The sequence below is a fragment of the Hemibagrus wyckioides genome, linkage group LG17 (assembly GCF_019097595.1).
Source record: "Hemibagrus wyckioides isolate EC202008001 linkage group LG17, SWU_Hwy_1.0, whole genome shotgun sequence".
NCBI classification, from domain to species: domain Eukaryota; kingdom Metazoa; phylum Chordata; class Actinopteri; order Siluriformes; family Bagridae; genus Hemibagrus; species Hemibagrus wyckioides.
This window is the reverse complement of record NC_080726.1, coordinates 11,553,030-11,574,089: the sequence shown is the minus strand read 5'-3', so window position 1 is coordinate 11,574,089 and position 21,060 is coordinate 11,553,030. Positions and strand designations below refer to the sequence as shown.

At 41.0% G+C, this 21,060-nt stretch overlaps 1 protein-coding gene across 8 annotated transcripts in view; it reads right to left on the bottom strand.

The window, feature by feature from the left end:
- tenm4 (teneurin transmembrane protein 4) overlaps positions 1 to 21,060 on the bottom strand; it is a 192,408-nt gene that overhangs the window by 68,839 nt on the left and 102,509 nt on the right. For all 8 annotated transcript variants that reach the window (XM_058413631.1, XM_058413624.1, XM_058413630.1 and 5 more), the window contains 6 exons: positions 14,758 to 14,922; positions 12,287 to 12,501; positions 11,327 to 11,543; positions 6,490 to 6,591; positions 5,479 to 5,673; positions 3,350 to 3,550 (listed from right to left, as the gene is read on the bottom strand). In XM_058413631.1, the coding sequence (XP_058269614.1) occupies positions 3,350 to 3,550; positions 5,479 to 5,673; positions 6,490 to 6,591; positions 11,327 to 11,543; positions 12,287 to 12,501; positions 14,758 to 14,922 (1,095 nt within the window). The remainder of the gene's footprint in view (positions 1 to 3,349; positions 3,551 to 5,478; positions 5,674 to 6,489; positions 6,592 to 11,326; positions 11,544 to 12,286; positions 12,502 to 14,757; positions 14,923 to 21,060) is intronic.

Genomic DNA, 21,060 nt, shown 5'->3' with positions numbered 1-21,060 from the left:
TTGTAATGTTTCAGCTTTCAGGTATTTTTGTCAGGTAGTTTTGAGCAGGGAGAAGGTAATGAAATTCTCAGATCTAGTTTTTTTTTTTAAAATCCTAAATGGACTTGCTTCTTCAGTACTTGGAGAATTTGAATGTAAAATCACAAACAGGTTGAGTAGTGCTGTTAATAGAGGTGGTTGTGTAATACCATTAAGGAAAAGGGTTTTTCAGCTGCATTTTCTGCAGCACATAATTAGAATTAACTTCCTGCTTATTTAAGAGATTTGAAAACCATTGGATTATTTCAAAAAATGATGTTTACTTAATGCTCTCATAAATCAATGTATGATGTGTTTTTGAGTGTGTTTGGTGTTTTATGTGTTAGTTTTACGTCATGTTCTTTTAATACCGCTTTGGAAATACTAAAAATAATCAATGGTATGAGCTATAATGGTTGCTTCAGCATGCTTTCAGCTACTTCCTGTAGAGTTTTATGAAACATTACATAGATACATTCCTGATCTTGATACTGCGTATATCTCCTGCTCTCATGATCCCGTATCCTAAGCAAGTACCTGACAGAGACAAGATAACTATAAATTAAGAAAAATGACCTCGTCCAGAAATAATTCTCACTGCTCTGATTTAGTGCCATGCGAACAGAAAAACAAGCACAAGACTCTCTCGAGCTATCCCTATTCAAGGTCACCAGAATGTCTGATCATCCCGCATCTGCAACTCATTGCGACTTTACCTACCTGTATAAAAACCACATAAACAGAGCCATCTGCAAAGTCTGGCTCCAGGTTTATTGTCTGTGACTTTACTCAGCCTTGTTACTTTCTATTGGGCTGTTCTGTTGATGTTTTTTAATACTTTGCTCTGTGAATTCGCCTAGGATTAGTGTATTTGCACATCGTCAACCTGAGGAGCCCAGAGCTACGTTCAAGCTCATCATATCTGCCTGTTTGTTTCGATTACCATGCCTTTTTTTTTCTCTAAAATGCATTTTCATCCATCACATTTGTGATTTCATGACACTTAAATAATTAAAGGTCTCTCCTCACTGCTAACACAGGTGAAATGCACTTTGGCTTTGTACGATGATTTGGATTTGTGCCTGAGTTCTCTGGCCTGAGGTAAACATTCTCCATGAGCAGACACTCTGCCATTTTAATTCTGGCGCGCTTCACGAGCTCTGCAAGCTAGTCATAATTTACGGCACCAGCCCTTCTGCTTGAGAAGCCAGCCTTTAAAATGCCTATTTTCCAGCAAATCCCCTGGATTACCTAATAGGTCAGACTGTCAGCTTGGCATTAGTAGGGGAAATTCACAGTCACAGATCGTTGTGTTTCGACACTTTGGGAAAGAAGACTGATTTTTGCTGGTATCATCTCTTTAAGCCCAGCGGAGAAAAACCAAGGTCCCAAATAAATTGGATTTCTAAATAATAATAAATAAAAAAAAACTGAGGAAAAATGAAATAGTTCTCATGCCTAAATTGCAGAGATTTTAATTACGTGAAAAAATCATTTCAGGTTACAAAAAAATAAAGAAACAAGGGTGTCAGAATTTGGTGGCTATAGTCTGTAGGCAGACCAAAGCTCTGAAAGAGTGGAGTCAGTTTGCACGCTCTTGCTGGCAGTAAGTACTGCTTGCAGAGAGGAACTCGTACTATAGTATCTACAGAAGGATGCTGAAGTGGCGCAGTCTCAGGAGGACGAGTGCACAGAACCCAACTCAGTTCCAGCAGCTTCACCACATGGATGAGGCAGCAAGCCAAATATATACTGAATCAAATTCTACTATAGCCTCCCCTACAACTGACAGACACTTTACCACTCTGAACATAACAATATGAAGAACAAAATGGCTCGACATAGCATCCTGCACTCCAATTTCAGGTAGACAACTTGGTAATTTATTGGACCTGTAAGAGAAATGTTCAGGTTACAGCAGTCTAGCAAAGCACAGAGCTGTAACTAAATTTTAACTGAAGACGCAACAAAAATCATCAAAATTGCCAGCACCGTCGAAATAAACAAACAAAAGAATTGTGTCTCTCTATATGAATCTGAGGGTCTTAGCAAAAAAGCCTTTCTTAGAACACAGAAGCAATCATTTGCTCAGAATTAGGAGCAATCAACTGAAAAATAACAGGCCTAAAAGTTGCTCTTGAGATTTCTCTGAATAACGCAAATGGTGAACCACAAGACAAATTACTGTTAGTGTGCAATTATGCTCCAACACCCCCAGGAAGAGAGGAAGTGACTGCTCCCATGGTAACAGGTACTCGGGTAAGATTGAGGACAGCCTGCTGGGTTTTTTTCTCTCTTCACTAAGGCTAGTTCATGTACAGTAAGTGCACATAAACACGGACAGCGGATGAAAACCAGTATTTGCTAGAAACACCTTGAAGAGCAACACAGAGATGTTTATAAGACGAGTTTTAACAGCATGAGCCAGTCATCGTTAGCCTGCAGCATGGCTGATAATCTTTTGTTGTATCTAAGTAAGAAAACATCAAATTCTGCTTGAATTATTATTAGTAAGAACTGGAGTCATGTCCACACTACATTTTGGATATATACATGTTAACTTTAATATTTGCACTCACTGTCAACACTATTCTTTTGCACAGAGTCGGTCTATATGTTGTTTGTCTGCACTGTCTTGTCTTGTCATACTGTGCACTCCTGTTGTATGTCTAGTTTTTTTTCTTGCACCTTAAGTATAGTTTAGTTTTATCTCTATGTTTAGCTCTATGTTTGTCTGCATCACTGTACTTGTCTTTGTGTGTAGCACCTTTGTTCTAGAAGGAACGTTGTTTCACTTCACTGTGTACTGCATCAGCTATATATGGTTGAAGTGACAATAAAGCCTCTTTGACTTTTGATATAGGCTTTTAACCACAGTAATCCATAATAAATCTCTCACATCTAGATAGCGTTTATCCTGGTTTACATGTTTACATTACACATACGGTCAGATACATGATCACATTGATATATCATTAAATATAAGTACAATCATGACATTGGGATTGTTGGGAATATAACGTTTGGCTCTATACCATTTTTTGCTTTTAGTAACACTTGCAATTTAAACTCGCTGTGCTGCATCATGTGGTTTTTTCCTTCTAACAGTTTCAGAGTAAAGACCAAGATGTGCAAAATGTCCAATATTCTTTTTGAAACATGGTGTGGGAAGTGTAAACATTGCTTCAGAAACTGGCTTGATTTCTAAAGGATCACAGGAGTTAACTGTCATCAACAGTCTGGTCCGCAGGTTTGATTAACATTGCCTTCCACTGTTTCAGATGAATGAAGTAGGCTGAGGTTTTTTCCCCTCATTTGTAACAGTACTGACCTGTTGAGCAGTCGTGCCCGGTCCAGTTGGGATCACAGTTGCAGGTTCCCGTCTCTGCCAGGAAGGCTCCGTGACCTGAGCACTGGTCCATGCAGGATGCCCGTGGACTCTCGCACCCTGAGCCTCCCCAACCCACAAAACAGTGGCACTCGCCACGCACACACACACCACGGCCTGAGCATGTGGGGTCCAGGCAGTCCACTGTGAAGAATAATAAACAACGATTTGAGTCAGAAAAGGGCTGCCTGAGCTAAAATAAACACACTTCTCAGTATAGAACAGGAACAAAGAGACATGTGGAGAAAGCTCAAAAGTAGAAAAAAAGAGAGCTGCAGTTAGTATTTGTCTTTGACAAATATGAGTTCAATTCTTAAAATTACATTTTCTATGCTTTTGCAATAATGTTCTTGGTAGATTTTCCAAGATTGTCCTCTGGGAACCACTTGTATAAGGACCTCTCCATATTCCCAGCAAATATTTCTTGCATCTGGACAGGAAAGAAATTTTAAAACTGGCAAATAAAACAGCCACCTCCATAGACATCCCTCATGCCACCAGGTGGAGTATCTCTCTCTCTCTCTCTCTCTCTCTCTCGGTAATGAGATTTCCTCCCATTGCCAAGGAGGGAGGCTGTAGCCAATGCATGCTGGGATAAATTGAAAAGCGGCACTGGACATGCTCCCCCTCTTGCACACAGCTGAACCCAGAAAGCCAAAAGCAGTATGGAATGCAAACAAGGTGTCTGTCGCATGGCTCAGGCCTGGTGGGCAAAAAAAAGAAAACCACACTTTTTTCCTCACACATTTGCTGCTCTTTATTTGACTATATTCCCCTGACTGACTTGTGACGCTTGATCCATCCATTCCTCAACCTCTGGGAAAAAAAAACAACAAAAAAAAAACACAGAAAGTCTGTTCAGTCGCATACTAATGATGGCTAATGGTTGTTTAATGAATACAAGAGACCTCGAGAAAGCTGGCGAATGTGGCCTCGGTTAACGAGGGGACAAGAACCATGAGAGAAAAAAAAACTCAATTAGAAAATGATAACAACAACAAGAAATGAGATCTCACAGATGGAGAATGTACAATGTAGGGGAAGCCATAGGGGGCCGGAGGAGAGGCCTGCAGCATGGCGGCATCACTCTTTCACAACATAAAAGGACGCGGAAGGCCTTTATAGACAAACTGGAGCTTTGGCCTCTTAGCAGATGGCTTGGGCACAAGGCTGAGATCATAGGCTAACTGACAGGAGCTACTCTCCTGGCAATTAATCATCGCTGCCTGAAGGTCGCAGGAAAGAAAGGTAGGACTCTTAAAGGGCCAGAAGCTCTATTCTCTCCCTCTGCCTGCAGACTGTGCAACCCAAAATAGAATGTGCGGTGGGGATCAGAGGTGTCAAACCCCGCATTTATCAAAATCAACTGCTCTATTTTTCATCTTAAAATGAGAGCCGTCAAATGGTGCCAAACACAATGGGCAAGCTCAATCTTATCTCTCAGCGCCGTGCTCTGGGCCTCTCTGCCGGGCCACTGGGACACCATTCAAAGATTAAAGTCACAATTTGCCTGTGTGCAAAACTTATTGGATTTCACAGAAGAAAAGGGATTGTTTTGCTGCTTAATGGATTGTCATAAAGCTCTCCAAAACATCCATAATATATGAAAGAGAAATGAGGCCAGAGAAGCTTCACCAGCTTATCAGAAAATGATCACTACTGGGCTTGACTCCAAAAACTGTGGGGACTAAAATATTCAGGAACAGGGTGCGGGCCGGTCCTGAAAAAGCTCCATAAGCTTACCGGAGGCCAGAGGCTTTCTCTAAATTATTGCTGTGTGCTTAGCACTCGACAAATGTTGCATTTGACTAGCGGAAAGAGAGAAACACTTGTGTGTTGCTCGGCAGGTTGCTGCAATCAGGTAAGCCTCACGCTGGGTGCTGTAAGGGGGTGAATTCTTCCAAGAACTAACAAGTGAATGACATCAAACTAAATGACACCTTCGATGGCAATTCACTTTTGAAATCCTTTTTCAGCTTGGTCCTACGATCAACCTGGTCTTCTTACAAGTGTTTTTGGCGCAAGAAAGAAAGGAAATTTTGAGCTCCCACTGATTGTCAAGATGCTTATACCTTCCTCGCAGTTCTCTCCTTTGTAGCCTGGATTGCAAATGCAAGTCCCCACTATACACGTCCCATGTCCGCTGCAGGTCACGTCGACGCACTGGTTGGTGGGAACGTCACACTCCGGCCCCTTCCAACCACTGTGGCACATGCAGCGGCCTTTCAGGTACTGACCATTTCCACTGCAAAGAACTGGACAGGATGCTGTGAGCAGAACAAACACAAATACATTTGATTTAATACAGGTCCAATCTCATTGCTGCTACTGACTACAGAGCACAAAATCATTTTTCAGACTCAGCGATATCGTTTAAAATCAGAATATTAAAGTTTAATGGATTAATATTCTTCAATCCTTATCAAGGATTTTTAAAGCCAGCTTTCTAGTATATTCTAAAGAGCAAAAAACTATACCAGCTTGTACAAGTAAACCTCTGTTTATCACATTGGAGACTATTTGATGCTGAAAATAGAAACATTATCTCTCTATAATAAAAGGTACTATAACACCTTTTAAAGTGCTGGGAAAATCTAGACAGCGCTTTAATTTTTTTAAAGAAAGGTTACTGGAGGTGGGTCCCGCAAATATTTAACAAGTCACAGACAAAAGAACAGATACAAGCTGAGAGCTTGCAGGTAAGTGAGCAGAAAAGTGAGAAGTAGAGGCAAAAAAAAAAGAGAGAATGACAGAGTGAGGGAGACAGAGCATAAGGGCATGAGAGAGAGATAATGACAGCGAGACAGAGAGAGAGAGAGAGAGAGAGAGAGAGAGAGAGAGAGAATGACAGTGAGAGAGATGGAGTGAGAGAGAGTGAGAAAGACAGACAGCATGAGAGTATGAAAAAGTGAGAGGGTGAGAGAGAGATAACAGTGAAACAGACAGAGAGCATGAGAGAGAGAGAGAGAGAGAGAGAGAGAAAATGACAGTGAGAGAGATGGAGAGAGAGAGAGAGAGAGAGAGAGAGAGAGAGAGGGATGGAGAGTGACAGCGAGACAGACAGAGACAGACAGATTTCTTACCTCTGCTGCAGTCTGGTCCTCTGAAGCCCAGGAAACAGTGGCAGGTTCCAGCGATGCAGTCTCCATTACCAAAACAGTTACTGGGACAGTCATCTATCGAGTCTAAAACCAAATCACACACAACACTGTCTGTCAGAGCAGCTCACAGCATCCATCAATAATCTTTTTATAAATACATTTCTGTCTGCAGAAAGGCTTTTCCTATTTTCTTTTTTCTATATATAGTTTATCCTCAATCTAAAGCTGATTCTTCTCCAACAAACTCAAACAAATTTGATGTAGTTTTCATTCTCCTGAGGAAACTTGTAGCAAAACTGCCCTTTAAAGTTAAGATGGTTGAAAGTTAATTTATTTTAATCAACATAGAGGATGGATATTTGTATATACACACAGATACAAGCCAAAGACATGGAACATATGTGGTACAGAATGCAGAGAAGTGTGAAACCCCCAGGGATTTCTGAAAAATCATTAATATGATTTTTTTTTTCTTGATGCCAAAACATATAGTACAAAATGTCTAATTGCTTTAAATCTAACAATTTTTTTTTCAGTTATCAAATTTCTTTTTGCACTTCATTTCCATTTTCTACACATATAAAAGACTTCAAATTCACAGAATAAACATATTTTATAAATTCTTTCATCGTCTGGTTTTCCCATGCAATAGTAGGAAGGAAAATTGAAGGAAACATAAATTGCATGTTAACCTGACAAGAACATAATAGCGTTTATTATTAAAGAATAAAGGCCATAATAAGCATGTTGAAAAGGCTGGTCCTTGAGTGCAATATTCATGCTGTCACATTTGTTCATTTTCACTTCTATCTAATGTTTTGGTTACAATTATAGTTAAAAACTGTTGTCCATCTGTCCAAAAAAAGAAGAATACAAGTGCCTGTAATGTTTGTAAGGTCTGGGATGGAGTAAAAGCCTGCTGGAAAAAAAATGAGTTTAACATAAACACTAGCAATGTTTTGTGGTGAACAAAACACACACACACACACACACAAAACTATTCATGCACAAATTGCCATCAGCACATATCCCCTGTGATCTGGAGGTTATTCTATATGTTCTCCACATTGCATTAGTGTTCTACCGAGCAGAGCACTTCACAATTCCAGCAGTGGCTGGAATTCAAAATCAGACTAGGCAGTGAATTAAACACAAAATGGCAAGGAATAATATGTCCTCTCTCCAAACCCCCGGGGCTGCTGGCACTCCTTGAGCCATAATTGACCTGAACCACGGCTTTTTTACGGAACAAAGGAGGGCATACGTGAACCTCCTCACAGAGTCTTCTGTCCTTCCTCAGGAGAGTCAATCACCAGGAAGGATGCAACAGAAGAAGATAAAGAGCTGTGACTGAAGAAAAGAGAAAGCAGACAACTCCAAAGTGAGTTAAAGGCATGCATTTTGTGCATTCTTCAGCCACAGTTTCAGTGGAATGATGCAAGAAGAAGAGGTGATAAGGTTGCCAATCCCTTGGTGTGTCCCATCAAAAACTTTGGTGTTTGAGTGCTTGATGGTCTCCATGACCGAGTTCTCACTAGAAGGCACTGGCTGTTTTTCAGAGACCTGTGGCACCAAGGGAGTTTAGTGTTTGCGAGTGTGTAATAAGATGCATACAGAGATGTGAAGCTTCGCAGACTTGCCATTTGAAATGTATCCAAGAAATACAATTATGCACATTTGACTCCTCAGGCGAGTCTCGTCTCACTCTGTATTCAGTAGAAAGGTGCTGGAGGGAAGGCTTTGGGTGCCAATCTGCCAATGCCAAGTTGCATCAAGAGAGATGCGTACTTTTATGCAATCATGTATCGCATACTCCACTTACCCACCCAGCGAAGTTCATCTCCTTAAACCTCTGATCTGAAACAATGCAATGCCTTCATGTTTTATTCAGAATCAATAAGTATGCTCTTCTCCTGAATAGTTCTCCGGCTCCCTGACTTAACATGTTATTTCACTTTTTAGGAAGCAGTAATTGGACGGACACTGCAAAATACAGATCACAGGTTGGTACTGAAAAATTGCAAGCCACTACTGTTAAACCCAGTGCTGGATTCTGCTGGATTCTGGATGTATCATTGAAATAAAACCAACAGAACCAACCTGAAGTGCATACACATGCAGACGTGGACATTCAGTGAGGTCGTAGTATACAAGGCTCGTAACCAGTGTCTAAGTCTGACAAAGTGACCTAAATGTCTTAATTTATCGACTAAACCATGAATTGCAGATCCATGAACAACATATTACATGCATGACCTTAACACGTCATGTTCTAGCCTTTAACAATGGATGGGCTTGGATTTGGATAGACTGTTTTGAGGAACTGAACACTTTATTTCTTCAGGGTAAATGTGTGTGAGAAAACACAGCCCAAGGACAGACAAATGAAAGTGTGTTCTAGGGAAAAGTGAAAAGGATCGAGCATCTCAGGCTGGTAATAAATGAAGAGCAATGAGAATGAAAAAGAAAGAGAGAGAAATGAGCTCCTTCAGTTATTTTGATAAACCAGTGTAGATGAGTGTAGAAATAACTATTTATGAATGCAGAATATGAGCTGTTCCAGCAGTAAAGTTCATTTATTTTTATTCTGGAGTGATACACAGAATCGCAGAAGCTACGCTATTGTACATGAAGCACTACTGCATTTAGGAAACAAAAAGTAATTATATAAGTATCTGCTGTTGAAATCTTCAAATAATAAAAGGATGTCTAATTACATCTACCAAAAAGCTCATCGTCTTAATGCCATCATTCGTATACATTTAGGTTATGACTTCAAAATCATCTCCTTCATGACTTCATCATGACTTCAACAGGACCATCTCCTAAATTAGTAAAAGTGAAAGACCTTCTAATCCTGAAATGCTTGAGAGTCATCTAAGCCCTTTGCTACTTAAAAAAAAAAAAAAAAATAGAACAGCGAGTTTCGTTCTGAAGGACATCATCAGCTGACCCACTTTATCACTACTTCTCTCTCTAGCACTCACTCTCTCTCTCTCTCTCTCTCAAAAAAAAATCTTGATCAACTTTGACTTCAAATCGAATCCTAGCCAGTACGCCCTGCTCTATATCTTCTCTCCAGTCCATCGAGATTGCACCTAAGACCTCAGGTGGTTTATCAGATGCCCTCCCCTTAGACGTCTTCCCTCCCGGGAGCAGAGAGCATTCCACTCAAAAAAACCCTCCTCCCCCTTCCACCATCCTCAGCTCAACCCTCCTCACAGTATCAAATATCTGCGGCCGGTGTGAGACCGTGCTGATGTCTGTCTCCGGGTGGGTCACGGCTGCTGTGCCTTTTCAACTAAGGACATGCTTCTTCCATCGATCTGCTTTGCTCCTCCCTTTACTCACCCCACAGCACCACCCCTCGCCTGTCACAGATGGACCATGGCTCAGGAGCTTTTAATTAAAGAGCATGTGAGAACAGCTCCCAGCTGCCACCTTCAAGAAAGCCGACACCTCACGCTCCCCCCGCCCTACCTCTCTGCTCATGCCAATCAAAGACGCTTTTAGCGAACACAAGAAGGAGGACAAAATGAACAAACAGCCTACACCGGAGGAGGCCAGATGTCGGCAGCTGGACTGCATGGTCGCTGTGGCGTGCAAGAACACCAAATGGAGTATTAAAAAGAGAGCTTTATTCTTTCAGCAGCAAAATGTGAATGCAAACTAGAAGTTATAACGAGCAATAATGGCACAGGCAGGGGGCAGGTAAGGGGCTGAGCAATCAGACGCTTTGAATCCGGGCAGCATTGTATTCAAATGGGTTACACAAAAAAAAGCAAAAGCAGCCTTGGTGAAGACACTTGAATGCTAATGGAAGCCTCAGGAACTGGCATTTGAAGGAGAAGCAGGGTGATGTGGAGCTCGCTGTCTTTGTTATCCACCTTGATTGCTGTGTAGAGGCTCGGTCTGCTTGAGATCATGCTGATCAGAGCTGAAGAGCAGCAGGTCGGTTTAATAAGTAGTGGGGTGCTCCTGTAAATTTCTCTCACTGCTCTATCTAAGGGGGGAATTTTAATATTTGAGGACTTGAATGGGAAAGTGTCTTTGCTTGCTGTGAATGAAGAAATGGAGTGAGCTGGAAATCGTGACCATCAAATGAATGTGTGAGCTAATGAGTCTCATCCACATCAGATTTAAAAGCTTGAACTGTCTCTTGTCATCAGTGCATCTCTTACAAGAGGAACTACTCAGTGTATCAGTCTATACAGAAAGGCTCTGGGGCTGCACGATTTTGGCTAAAATGAAATGATGATTTTGCTGTTATTAATTCTGTGATTAACATTTTAACACAGGCATAGCAACCGGGTTCTCTGTAGTAAAACAGAGTTAGTCAAACTGCTCCAATAACACCACATGATACAAAAGAAAATCAAAAGATTTTATGTTATAATATTGTACTGTAAGAAATACTAATAGTACATATCCAAGGAGTGACAGGAAACCACTGAGGAAAGACATTCTCTCAACTCTCAACTTGGACTGGTTCCTTCTCAAATGTATGCAGCATTGAATAAAAAAAAAAATCCACCAAATCAATAAAGATAAATGTAATGATCCTGGCAGGAGACATAGACATCAGGCTGACTAGAGAACTTTAGCTTTTGTTTATTTTAGCCATACTAGCTTGAATTATCTGAGCTAGCCTTTATCATATTCAAAGCTGACACAAAAGATCACATGGAGAAGTTCAACTGTGATATCATGTACTCAATCACAAAGCAGGTAGGATTTCTGTTTTAGGAGCACATTTCCCACATTCCTACTAGCTACTGCATATGCCAAACGATCCTCCAAACATTCTCGGGTTGCTCACCTATAGCCGTAGTAAGGAAAGACACCTGCTCCGTCTCCTTGCCATCATTATACACTGCCAGGTGCCAGATGCCTGAGTCCATGTACTGGATGAAACCGGTGTCATGGCTGCCAAGGGGCACTAGGCTTCGTGACTGAGTCAGAGCCGGCGGCCCGTCCAGGCTTTGAACCCCCTGAGCCAGGAGCCGTCTTCCATCCAAAAGCTCCACAAAGTCGAACTGGAGAAAGACAGAGACAAGGAGACCTCAGACAAGTATAAGGATGACACACAACTCCCCTTAAACACACACACACAAATACTGTGGAGCCAACAATGACTGACACAAAATGGACTGCTGCTTATGTGACAGTCTCAGTGAGACATGTGCTCATGAGGAGGTTTGCGGCCTGCTCTTTACTCTGCAGACGTCTGTAAAAGGAAACACGGTTGTAACGGGGGAAATGGCCCTGAATAGACGGCTAACAAAAATCAGACGCTATTACCTTATTGTTCTTATTCACTACTGATTACCAAACACACAAGTGAAACGGAAGTTGTGTATATATTCCCCTTTACCAAATGTTTTAAAAAAAAATCAATTTAGGCCTTAAAGTAATATCCAGTAATATAATAACACTGAAACAACACTGATACAAATCGATAATGCAAGGTCCACATGCTTGGCGTTCGATACCAAAATTGGGTATCTGTTTGATTTCACAGTCTTTGTGTGTGGATTGTAGCCTACGCCGCAAAATAAAAAAAAAAAAAACTGTACATACATCCAGTGCATGAATGCTATGAGTGTAACCTTTGAGCAGTAAGCAATTGTACATTAAACAAGCATTGATTTCCACGCTCATTAGAAAGACAAAAAAGTCTGACATTTATACAAACTTAGCATTCTCAGACAGAAGGGATTCGTGCTAATCCGCTCAATGAACCAAAAGGGATTATAAATGAATTGTTTGAACAACCCACCTGTGTGTGTGAAGGAGGAAGGCCTCTTCTTCCATAGATCCCTACCAAGGCATCTTTACTAAGGGACACATTGAACTTGAGGTACATGGGGTGGTCGATGAAGACCTGAGACCTCCAGAAGATCCCGGGCGGTATCTGCTGTGTGACCTTACGCCCCACATCTATCTCGCCCATGTCTATGAAGCTGTCGTCTGGGAACAAGCCGTCCATTTTGCCTGTGATAGAAAACAACGGAATGCCTCCACTGTGATTTCGATAATACTTTTCTTAAAAGAAGGTAGCCAAGGGAACCAACAGATTGACCAGACTGTCACTGATAATCTTACTGACAGCCCGGCCTCATTCACACATAATGACCATTCTATGAGGGAGCAAATCACGCTTGCCATGCCACACCTTTCTTTATGGGCCACGGTGGAAAATGACAACATCTGCTTGGCTGTGTACACGGGCCAATTTTACGCAATGATGGCGCCAAAACCAGACATGCCTGCAAACTGAACCCGGAGGACTCGGAGGCAGTCAGCTCCACAGGCGACTCCACACGCCACACCAGATGGCAGCCTCTCAAAAAAAAAACGTCATTTGCAACGTGTTCAATCTGGAGAGACAAGGTACGCTCTCCTGCCTTGCAATTTACTGCCATGGATCATGTGTGAACACATCAACATCAATTCAACATTATATAATACTTCACTAATCCACTTTCAAATTGTATTCACACTGTAAATTGCATTTCTGGTGTATTTCTGTGGCAATTCCCCTTTTCTTCTACTTCCAAGACATCTTATTTAAATAACAGAAAATCTGGATGCAGCAGGCGTTTACATCTTGTACTTATATATCAGCGACGCCGAGATTGAATCAGAAAATAAGTGCACATAGCAATGGGATGACACTGGACTGATTGGGTGTGTTTCTGGTGACAACTGTGCTCTGTAAGGCAGAATTACAAACCCCTGCCTATTGATTTCCCTTCAGCTACAGCCGTCACTCACATAGAGACAGGCTAGCAGTGGCCTGGTGCGTGTCTCTCTCTCTCTCTCTCTCTCTCTCTCTCTCTCTCTCGGTCTCTCTCTCTCTACACTGTCTGCTAAATGAAAAAGGATGACTCTGTGACTCATCTATATGGTAATGGCTGTGATCTCCACCTTTTGGCAAATCAAACAGCTAAATCTGGGCTCTGTTCTGTTTTGAGAGCAGAGAAAAAAGTAAAACTTTCCCTACTGTGCAGCTCACGGGGGTTAGCACGCACTTTCTTCAGCTGCCAAGAAAACTGGAATCTAGTTTACCCAATGAAGGGAAGGCATGCCTTTTTTGGACAGAAGACAAGTTCTAATCCCACTCAAGCCCCTGGATACCTGCTCCCCCCCAAAGCGGTGCCATCACTTCCTCCAGGAATAAATAATTCCCTTAAACTTGTCTGGCAATGCTCACTGGATTACAATGCAGATCTCGTAGAAAGCTGCCAAAACTGGTCACAGCATGGAGCTGGATGACAAATAATCCTGGATCTGATGAAGTCTTTGAAAAATCAAAACCTAAGACGTATTAATGTTGGCCAGTGATGAGCTGCATCAGTGGGGATCCTCTAGGAAATTAGCTGGATATTTTGGAATGCGTGACTGGATTTGTGCTGGCTGAAGGACACTAGGAAAGCTGGATCTGAAGAAAGTTTCTGGAAGGGGTCAGGTATGGTCAGACTAATGGAAGTAGCTCTTCAAGCTTTAAACCCGTTTCATTCAACACCCCTCCTCAGTCCAGTTTTAGGACCATACAAACCTTATTTAAATGTGTACTGAAATAATGTGGCTTTTTATTATTGGATACTGTAATAATTTGCCTTTTGATTGTTCCACTAAGAGGTCGGTTTTATAGCTTGTCTTATTTTAAGGTTTTGAGGATTTGATTTGAGTGACGAGTCAAAAAGGCTAATAACTGTAACAATAACTCGATAATAATGAACAGTATAAATTTGAAAATGGTGGGTTGTGATTTCTAGTGGCTATGCTTCATGGACCCCTGAGGGTCCACCATTATTGCTTTAAGCCTTAGAAAATGCAAACTAATAATTACTCACCTGATATTTCCAGGAATGCAAACAAGTAAATGAGTTAAATATAAATTCTGGAGTTATTTTAGCTGTAAAGCAATTCACATTTCAGCACATAAATGCTTATAACAAAAGACTAATTTATATACAAACCACACTTAACTGCACCTTGAAATATTCGAGTTCCTCTTGCTCTCTCTATGTACTTTATAACTGCATACCCCTACACTACTGCTTGCATGCAATTAATCAGACATAACAGCTGACTATTTACTCATCAAAAATTCATTAAAAAATTGGAATGTTCAGCAAGGCTTGCATATAAAGTTTGTGAGACAGATAATAATCGTCCATATGTTAGTAATGATAAAGGATCTAGGATTTTCTATTTCATCTATTCATCATTTTTTGTACATACCGTCTTCTCTGCCCCTGCGGTCTGGGAGCTCCAGCCCTGTATTGCCGAGGGGTGGTAGGCCCAGGTCTGTAGGTATGGACAAGCTGCTGGTGTTGTCTTCTGCCAGCCGGTATAACTGCCCTTGCATGGGCTGTAAGTGCCAGTTCAAACCAAACAGGTGCATGGCTGCAAGGGAACAACATGTGTCAGGAATTAGCATCAAGTGTAGGTTCTGAGAGACCTTTCACACACTGTACCTGATATAGGCTCAATTTTGCCATTTTTAGTATTCTATCTTTCTGTTTGTGGAATTCTTTGTAACGCCGTGACTACAAACCTGTTCAGTTACATACATTGCAATAAAACAGTGTTTCTAGTACAGTGATGATATGTTGACATACATAACCTAACAGACTCTTTCTAATGTGGTGCATTCTCTTTCATTACGTGAAGGATGAATTCTTGCCGAATCACGAGAATGAGGGAGAATGGGTAATAGAGTTTTCCTGCTGACAAAGCATGGGTAAAAGCCAAAAGAGCCGTAAACCCCCACAACCCTCTAATCCTGCAGGGCAAAAAAGAGTGTTGTAACTACCAGCACAGGATCCCTGGGGTAACACTATTCTTCTCATCCCAATTACCTTACTAATAACCCTCCCCTTCACACACTCCCCAGAGCAGGAGAGACAAGGAAATGATCAAGTCAGCAGGAAGAGAACAGAGAAGCTCAGAATCAACAAAAGGAGCGACCTCTGGGATGAACAGCCATGGAGCCGACGATTGAGGAAGACTGGCGTCCCATGATGGATCACCAGAAAGAGCAAAGACGTGACCAGCTTTATTGGAAAAAAAAGTGTCACACCCCAGTACCCTTTGGTCAGCTTTAAAAACAAACAAGAAGCATCAACCATTAAACCATTATATTATTTATAATTACAGCTTGAAATATGGCTTGGTTATCAAGCCGATATAAGCCCAAGTGTGTTCTTTCTTAACACTTAAAATTAAAAACCCAAATTCATTTATAAGCACATAATTGGTACAAGACTACAAGGTGCCCAAGTACATTCCTTTACTGCTCCCTCTCCCTCTCGACAATGTACATCAGCAAAAATAAGCTTTCCATTTCACTTAACATCACGGAGAATAAAGAACAGCTATTGGTTTCTCTCGACAGCAAATATCTTATCTTGAAAAAAAGGTGAAAGTAACAAATTGATTTATTTTCATGTCACAGCATTTGGGGTGGGGGGGTGGGGGGGTCGGGAGACCTTAGGTGTAATTCTTAAAACCCTGAACTCAACTTAATTTGGGTTGTGTTCTGCAGTTCCAAACATATAAGAGTACAAGGAAAGAAAACATTAGTGTAAAGAGTACATGCTTCTCTACAAGGGCTATGCTGAAAGAAAAAAAAAAAAAAGTTGAAGAGTATAATTGCATGGTATTCCGAGCACATTATGACATTATTATTATTTCAGGCTATTTATCTGGATATTTGTTGTTGTTTTTCACAACAAAGCAAATGCAAGAACATTTTGATTTGACCCTATTTTTGAGTGGCCATTATTCTAAATTATACACCTACAGTATGTAATTGACCAGCGCTTGTACTCGAGGTCAGAACATAATAATGAATAATTTATTGTATAACCACACTAATAATAACTGCAAAGCGCCCTGAATCTTGTACATGTTGAAGAATCTTTATCTGTTAATGGGCAGAAAACAGAAGTATTAGCAAAATGTCATCAGCAATTAATCCAAATGAAAGATGTGTTACTAAGTGATGAGAGCACTGGCTACCCCCCTCCCCACCCCCCACCCCCAAAAAATGTATTTGATTTATATTATTGATATATTTTTATTTTACATATATACTATGTGACTCAGCTAATTAGACCTTTTCTATGACACAAGGGCCCTGCAGTGGTAGGCTGGCAGTCTTGGGGTTTAAACAACCATCTGATCAGTAGTCCAGCGGCTTAACCACCAAGCTACTATTTCGTGCTTGCTTTATCTTTAGAAATAGCTTTAAACAAGCAGGTTAAAAATCCCAAACATGGGGCTGAGAGAGTACAGATCAAACTTAGTGATAAATGATAAAAAAGCACAGCTTTTGCTCTCCAGTTTCCTCTCATCCATTTATTAGAGTCACATTAGTCTTCTACATCCTGCTTTACATTTTCCTATTTACAAGCTGTGTGAAAATCTGGTCTCCAAAAATAATGAGGCCTTTGATAGAGCTTGTCACAGAGGCTGGAAAGTCTCTTGGCTCTGGTTTACTGAATCAATAGCTATTTGGAAAATTGCTGAGTGCCTTTTGCTGATTGTATTCCACAGCATCTCAGCATTCCTGCAACAAACCCAGATTTCTGCGCTCCTTTTTTGTGTTGAAGTAAACACGGATGAGCACCAAAAAAAAAATATCTTGTGAGACAATATAAATGCAAACAATCAGGTCCCTCTGCATTGGCTGGAGTTGTCTACGGCAGAGGCGGGTGTGAACACACTGAGACAGATGGCACCATTTGTCAAGTTTGGGTGGTGCGTGCATGCCTCCTCCTTTCTTTTTCAGTCCATTTCCAACTCATCCTCTCTGTTCCATTTTACTCCTCTGAGTCAGTGCTTGAGGATTGTCCTGGACAAGCACATCAGACAGCATAAGGAGCCCGTGTGTCATGCCAAACATGGAAGCAATCACTCCAGTGTAGGGTCTGTCACTCATCCTCTCTCAGTCTCTTCACTGTTAATGGAAAATGACTTGCCAGAACAACCCTTCTAAGCATACCCCTACACTGTTATTATTTACGTCAGGCGATTCCTGGTATCTGCATGATGCAGAGTGCTTGGTCTGAACCCAGAAGAGTGGATTATGAAAGAAATATGTCGCTTTGTTCATCCAAACTTTAGCAGATTCAGCAGTTTTGGCTAGCTCTAATGGAAATAGACTGGCATCCAAAATCTGCATGCCTGTTGCAAGGACAGGTGGCTACTAGGGCTACATGGCATTGCATTTAAGCCTCAGTCTGGACCTGTTTTCTGCTTTTTTCTCCTAGTCTGGCATGGGCAGAGCAGCACATGCCAATTAGGAAGTGGAACACCGGTGCAAACTGCTCCCAATGTCCGGCAGAGGAAGCAAGACCCATTAACAGGTTGTTTGTGCCATCAGCCCTCTTGCATTAAAAGGAACGTGTGTAACCAGAATCAACAGGTTCTCCAGAAAAGCACATGAAAGGAACCAAAAACAAGGCTGTTATAAGGCGTTAAATACGAAAAAAGATAACATGGGGGTAGGATCTGACTTGGCATGAGAATATCCCAACAACAACAATCACACGTCTGCCATACAATGCATAAGCACTGGCATTAGCAAGCATAAGGTTTATTAACTCCTCTTAGCCACTTGAATTGATGATGTGTCAAATGCAGGTAGTTCTCTGTCCTCTCATTAGCGTCCTAATGACTCTGTCACCTTTCCTGAAGGAGGGGAGAGTGTGCAAAGCCTTTGCCACTTTTCTGTGAAGTCTTGCCCTATTGGACCAGACTGCCATCAGCACACTGGCAGCTGATATAAAAGCTTTAAAAAAAAAAGGGTGAAAGGATGTAAAGAGAAGAGAGGCAAGATTACTGGAACCTACTTGCAAGGATAGAGGTAATTATCTAGAGGTAATTAAATCCACTGACTGGGGGGAAGCAGGAGACTTTTTTTTTCGCTCTCATTAATTCATTGATTACTAATGATGATGAGATTTGCGGGGGGTCTGTGTCACACACGCAATGACATGCACATAGCCTGATAAAGTCAGTAAGACAGTGACAGTGGCTGTTGGTCATTGCCTCAGTAGGGGAGGTGAAATCCTGTACGCTGTGTCCTTGATTAGGTTTTTTGTGCCTGCATACATGCCACTGCCTCAAAAGGTCTTGAGCAATCCTTTACGAGTGAAGAGAATCTGATAAGACTGAATTATTTCTCTGCAGTCATTTTTCTTTTTTTGCGACTCTGAGTGTCAATTTCTGGCAAACGCAATCTTACTTCATTCTTTCATTAAATGGTTATGTTTCTGTGCATCAAATTTTGAATTAATCTCAGGAGCCACTCATGAACTTATTGTTTTTGGGTGAACATTAACAATGACAAAGCCTAAAAAATTAAGTCAAGAGGCATTCACACTTGACTTATGCTGTAAGCTAGTAAACTGTTAGAGCAACCCTGTAAGTGTGAGTTGAGAGAATATAAGACTTGGATGAACTTGCATGAACTAAGACACTAGTGCACACCAATTTTGGGAAGTGGTAGCTCAGTGGTTAAGGTGTTGGCCTGTTGATTAAAAGGTTACAAGTTTGAAGCCCAGGTCCACCAAGCTGTTGCTGTTGGCCATAGTTGCTTAAAAAATGAAATAAACATAAGTTGCTCTGGATAAAGGTGTATGCCATAAATGCATTTTTTAACAAGAGAACAGAAAGATCTGGTGTAAAAGTCTGGTGTAAAAGCCAGTGCCCCAGCACAGACAAATAACCCTATAAAGTGAACAACCTCTGACATACCATTCAACCTCACTGTTAAATCTGTCTCATTCGTAAAGTGATTGAGCTTGTCAACCTTTCAGATCCACAAATTTTCCATTATACCTTTGCTGAACTAAATCTAAAAATAAAACTAAATTACAAACTAAATAGAAGGCTTACTTACTTTCAAGTTGCTAAAGCAGTGTGATAAAGCAGGTGTTTCCCATAACCCCTGTCAAAGTGTACAATATAAACACAGAAGAGGCAACTGACTGTCACTGTCTTGACATCAGCCCCTTCCCTCATAAACAAAACATGTATAGAGTGACCGAGTGACCATGAAGCACACTGATTCGTGCCCTAATGAACCTCTTTGCACTTGTGGTAGTTCTCATCATTGACCAACAGGTGCAATAATAACTCTACAGAATTAAATGAGCTACCGAGGAAACTGTCCCCCCGATTACACAACATGGAGAATGATGACTAAATGCATGTCTCAACAACGGCTTCTATCTGTCAAACAATTCATTAGTGTTTCAACTAGTAATACAACCAAATACAAACAAAAACCTTCAATGGAAATAAAGACTGATGCAAGGTGACTAGAAGCAGGGACTAAAGTCACAGCTGAAATATGAATTTGAGTGTGTGGGAGTTCAAACCGAGCCAGTTTCAGCATTAAGAGAGAAAGAGAACCCAGCGTGAGCAGAAATGAACACAGAGGGAAGCTGATGACCTTCAGATGCGGCGAACATAACGACCTTCTTAATGGCACCGCTGAGAAAATGGCACACGCCTCCTGACTTTTTAAACCACACACTCCTCCTTTTTAAATAAACCGTTTCATGTGAACTATAATAAAAAAAAAAATACAAGGAAAAAAGATGGCCACATAAACACCACACATATACACACACACACAATTCTAAACATCTGTCAGAAGATTTAATTGGGTTCATTAGACAACACAGTTAGAGTTTCCAATTACAGACCTCCATAATTAATTGCACTTGAAATTAACTATATTTTCTCATCAGCTTTTAATTAAACGTGGCCCCTTGTTCTTGATTGGAATTTCTCGATTCTCAGGGCGAGCTAAGGTTCCCTACATGTTTACTCAAGGGTGCATGGGGAGATGGTCTTGATTTTTTGGGTTGAGTAATTATAAGAAGTAATTAGGACCCATCAGCCTGTTGGGCTCCTCAGAGCTCCTGGTGAGGTCAAAGCCGGAGTCGGCCACAGATACACAACTTTCGCGCTCAGCTTTTGCCTGTCACTGCTTATTGGATTTCGATTTTATGCGGTAAAATCCGCTATTAACTGCAGATTTTACATTTGCATTCGGGTTTCAGAATGCAGTGGCAAATTGCCATCATTAAAAAAAAAATTATTTATGCAAATTTTCACAGCAAAAAGAAATAGATAATCATGATTTACTATCATTTAGCCAGAGGAGGGAAGAAGAAATTATGTTATTTTTAATCATCATTCTGCTACGATGCATATTTATTCTCACTGATGAAGCAGCAGAAGCTATTTTCTCTCTGATGATGGGAAATTGTTCTGAAAGATATTCCACCGTCGCTGTACTGATGTGCTCTTGTGCTTGATTTTTTTTCCTTTGCTTCTTCATAAAATCTTACTTCAGATGCCCTCTTCTAAGATTGCATTCATAACAACGAAATAATTTATATGCTAAACAGATACACATGTTAATGTGAGCCATATGATGAAGTCCTTTTGTTAGAGCTCTGAATATAAAACATTCTCTCAGTCTTATGGATGGCAAAATTCTGCATTTGTGCTGTGATTAGA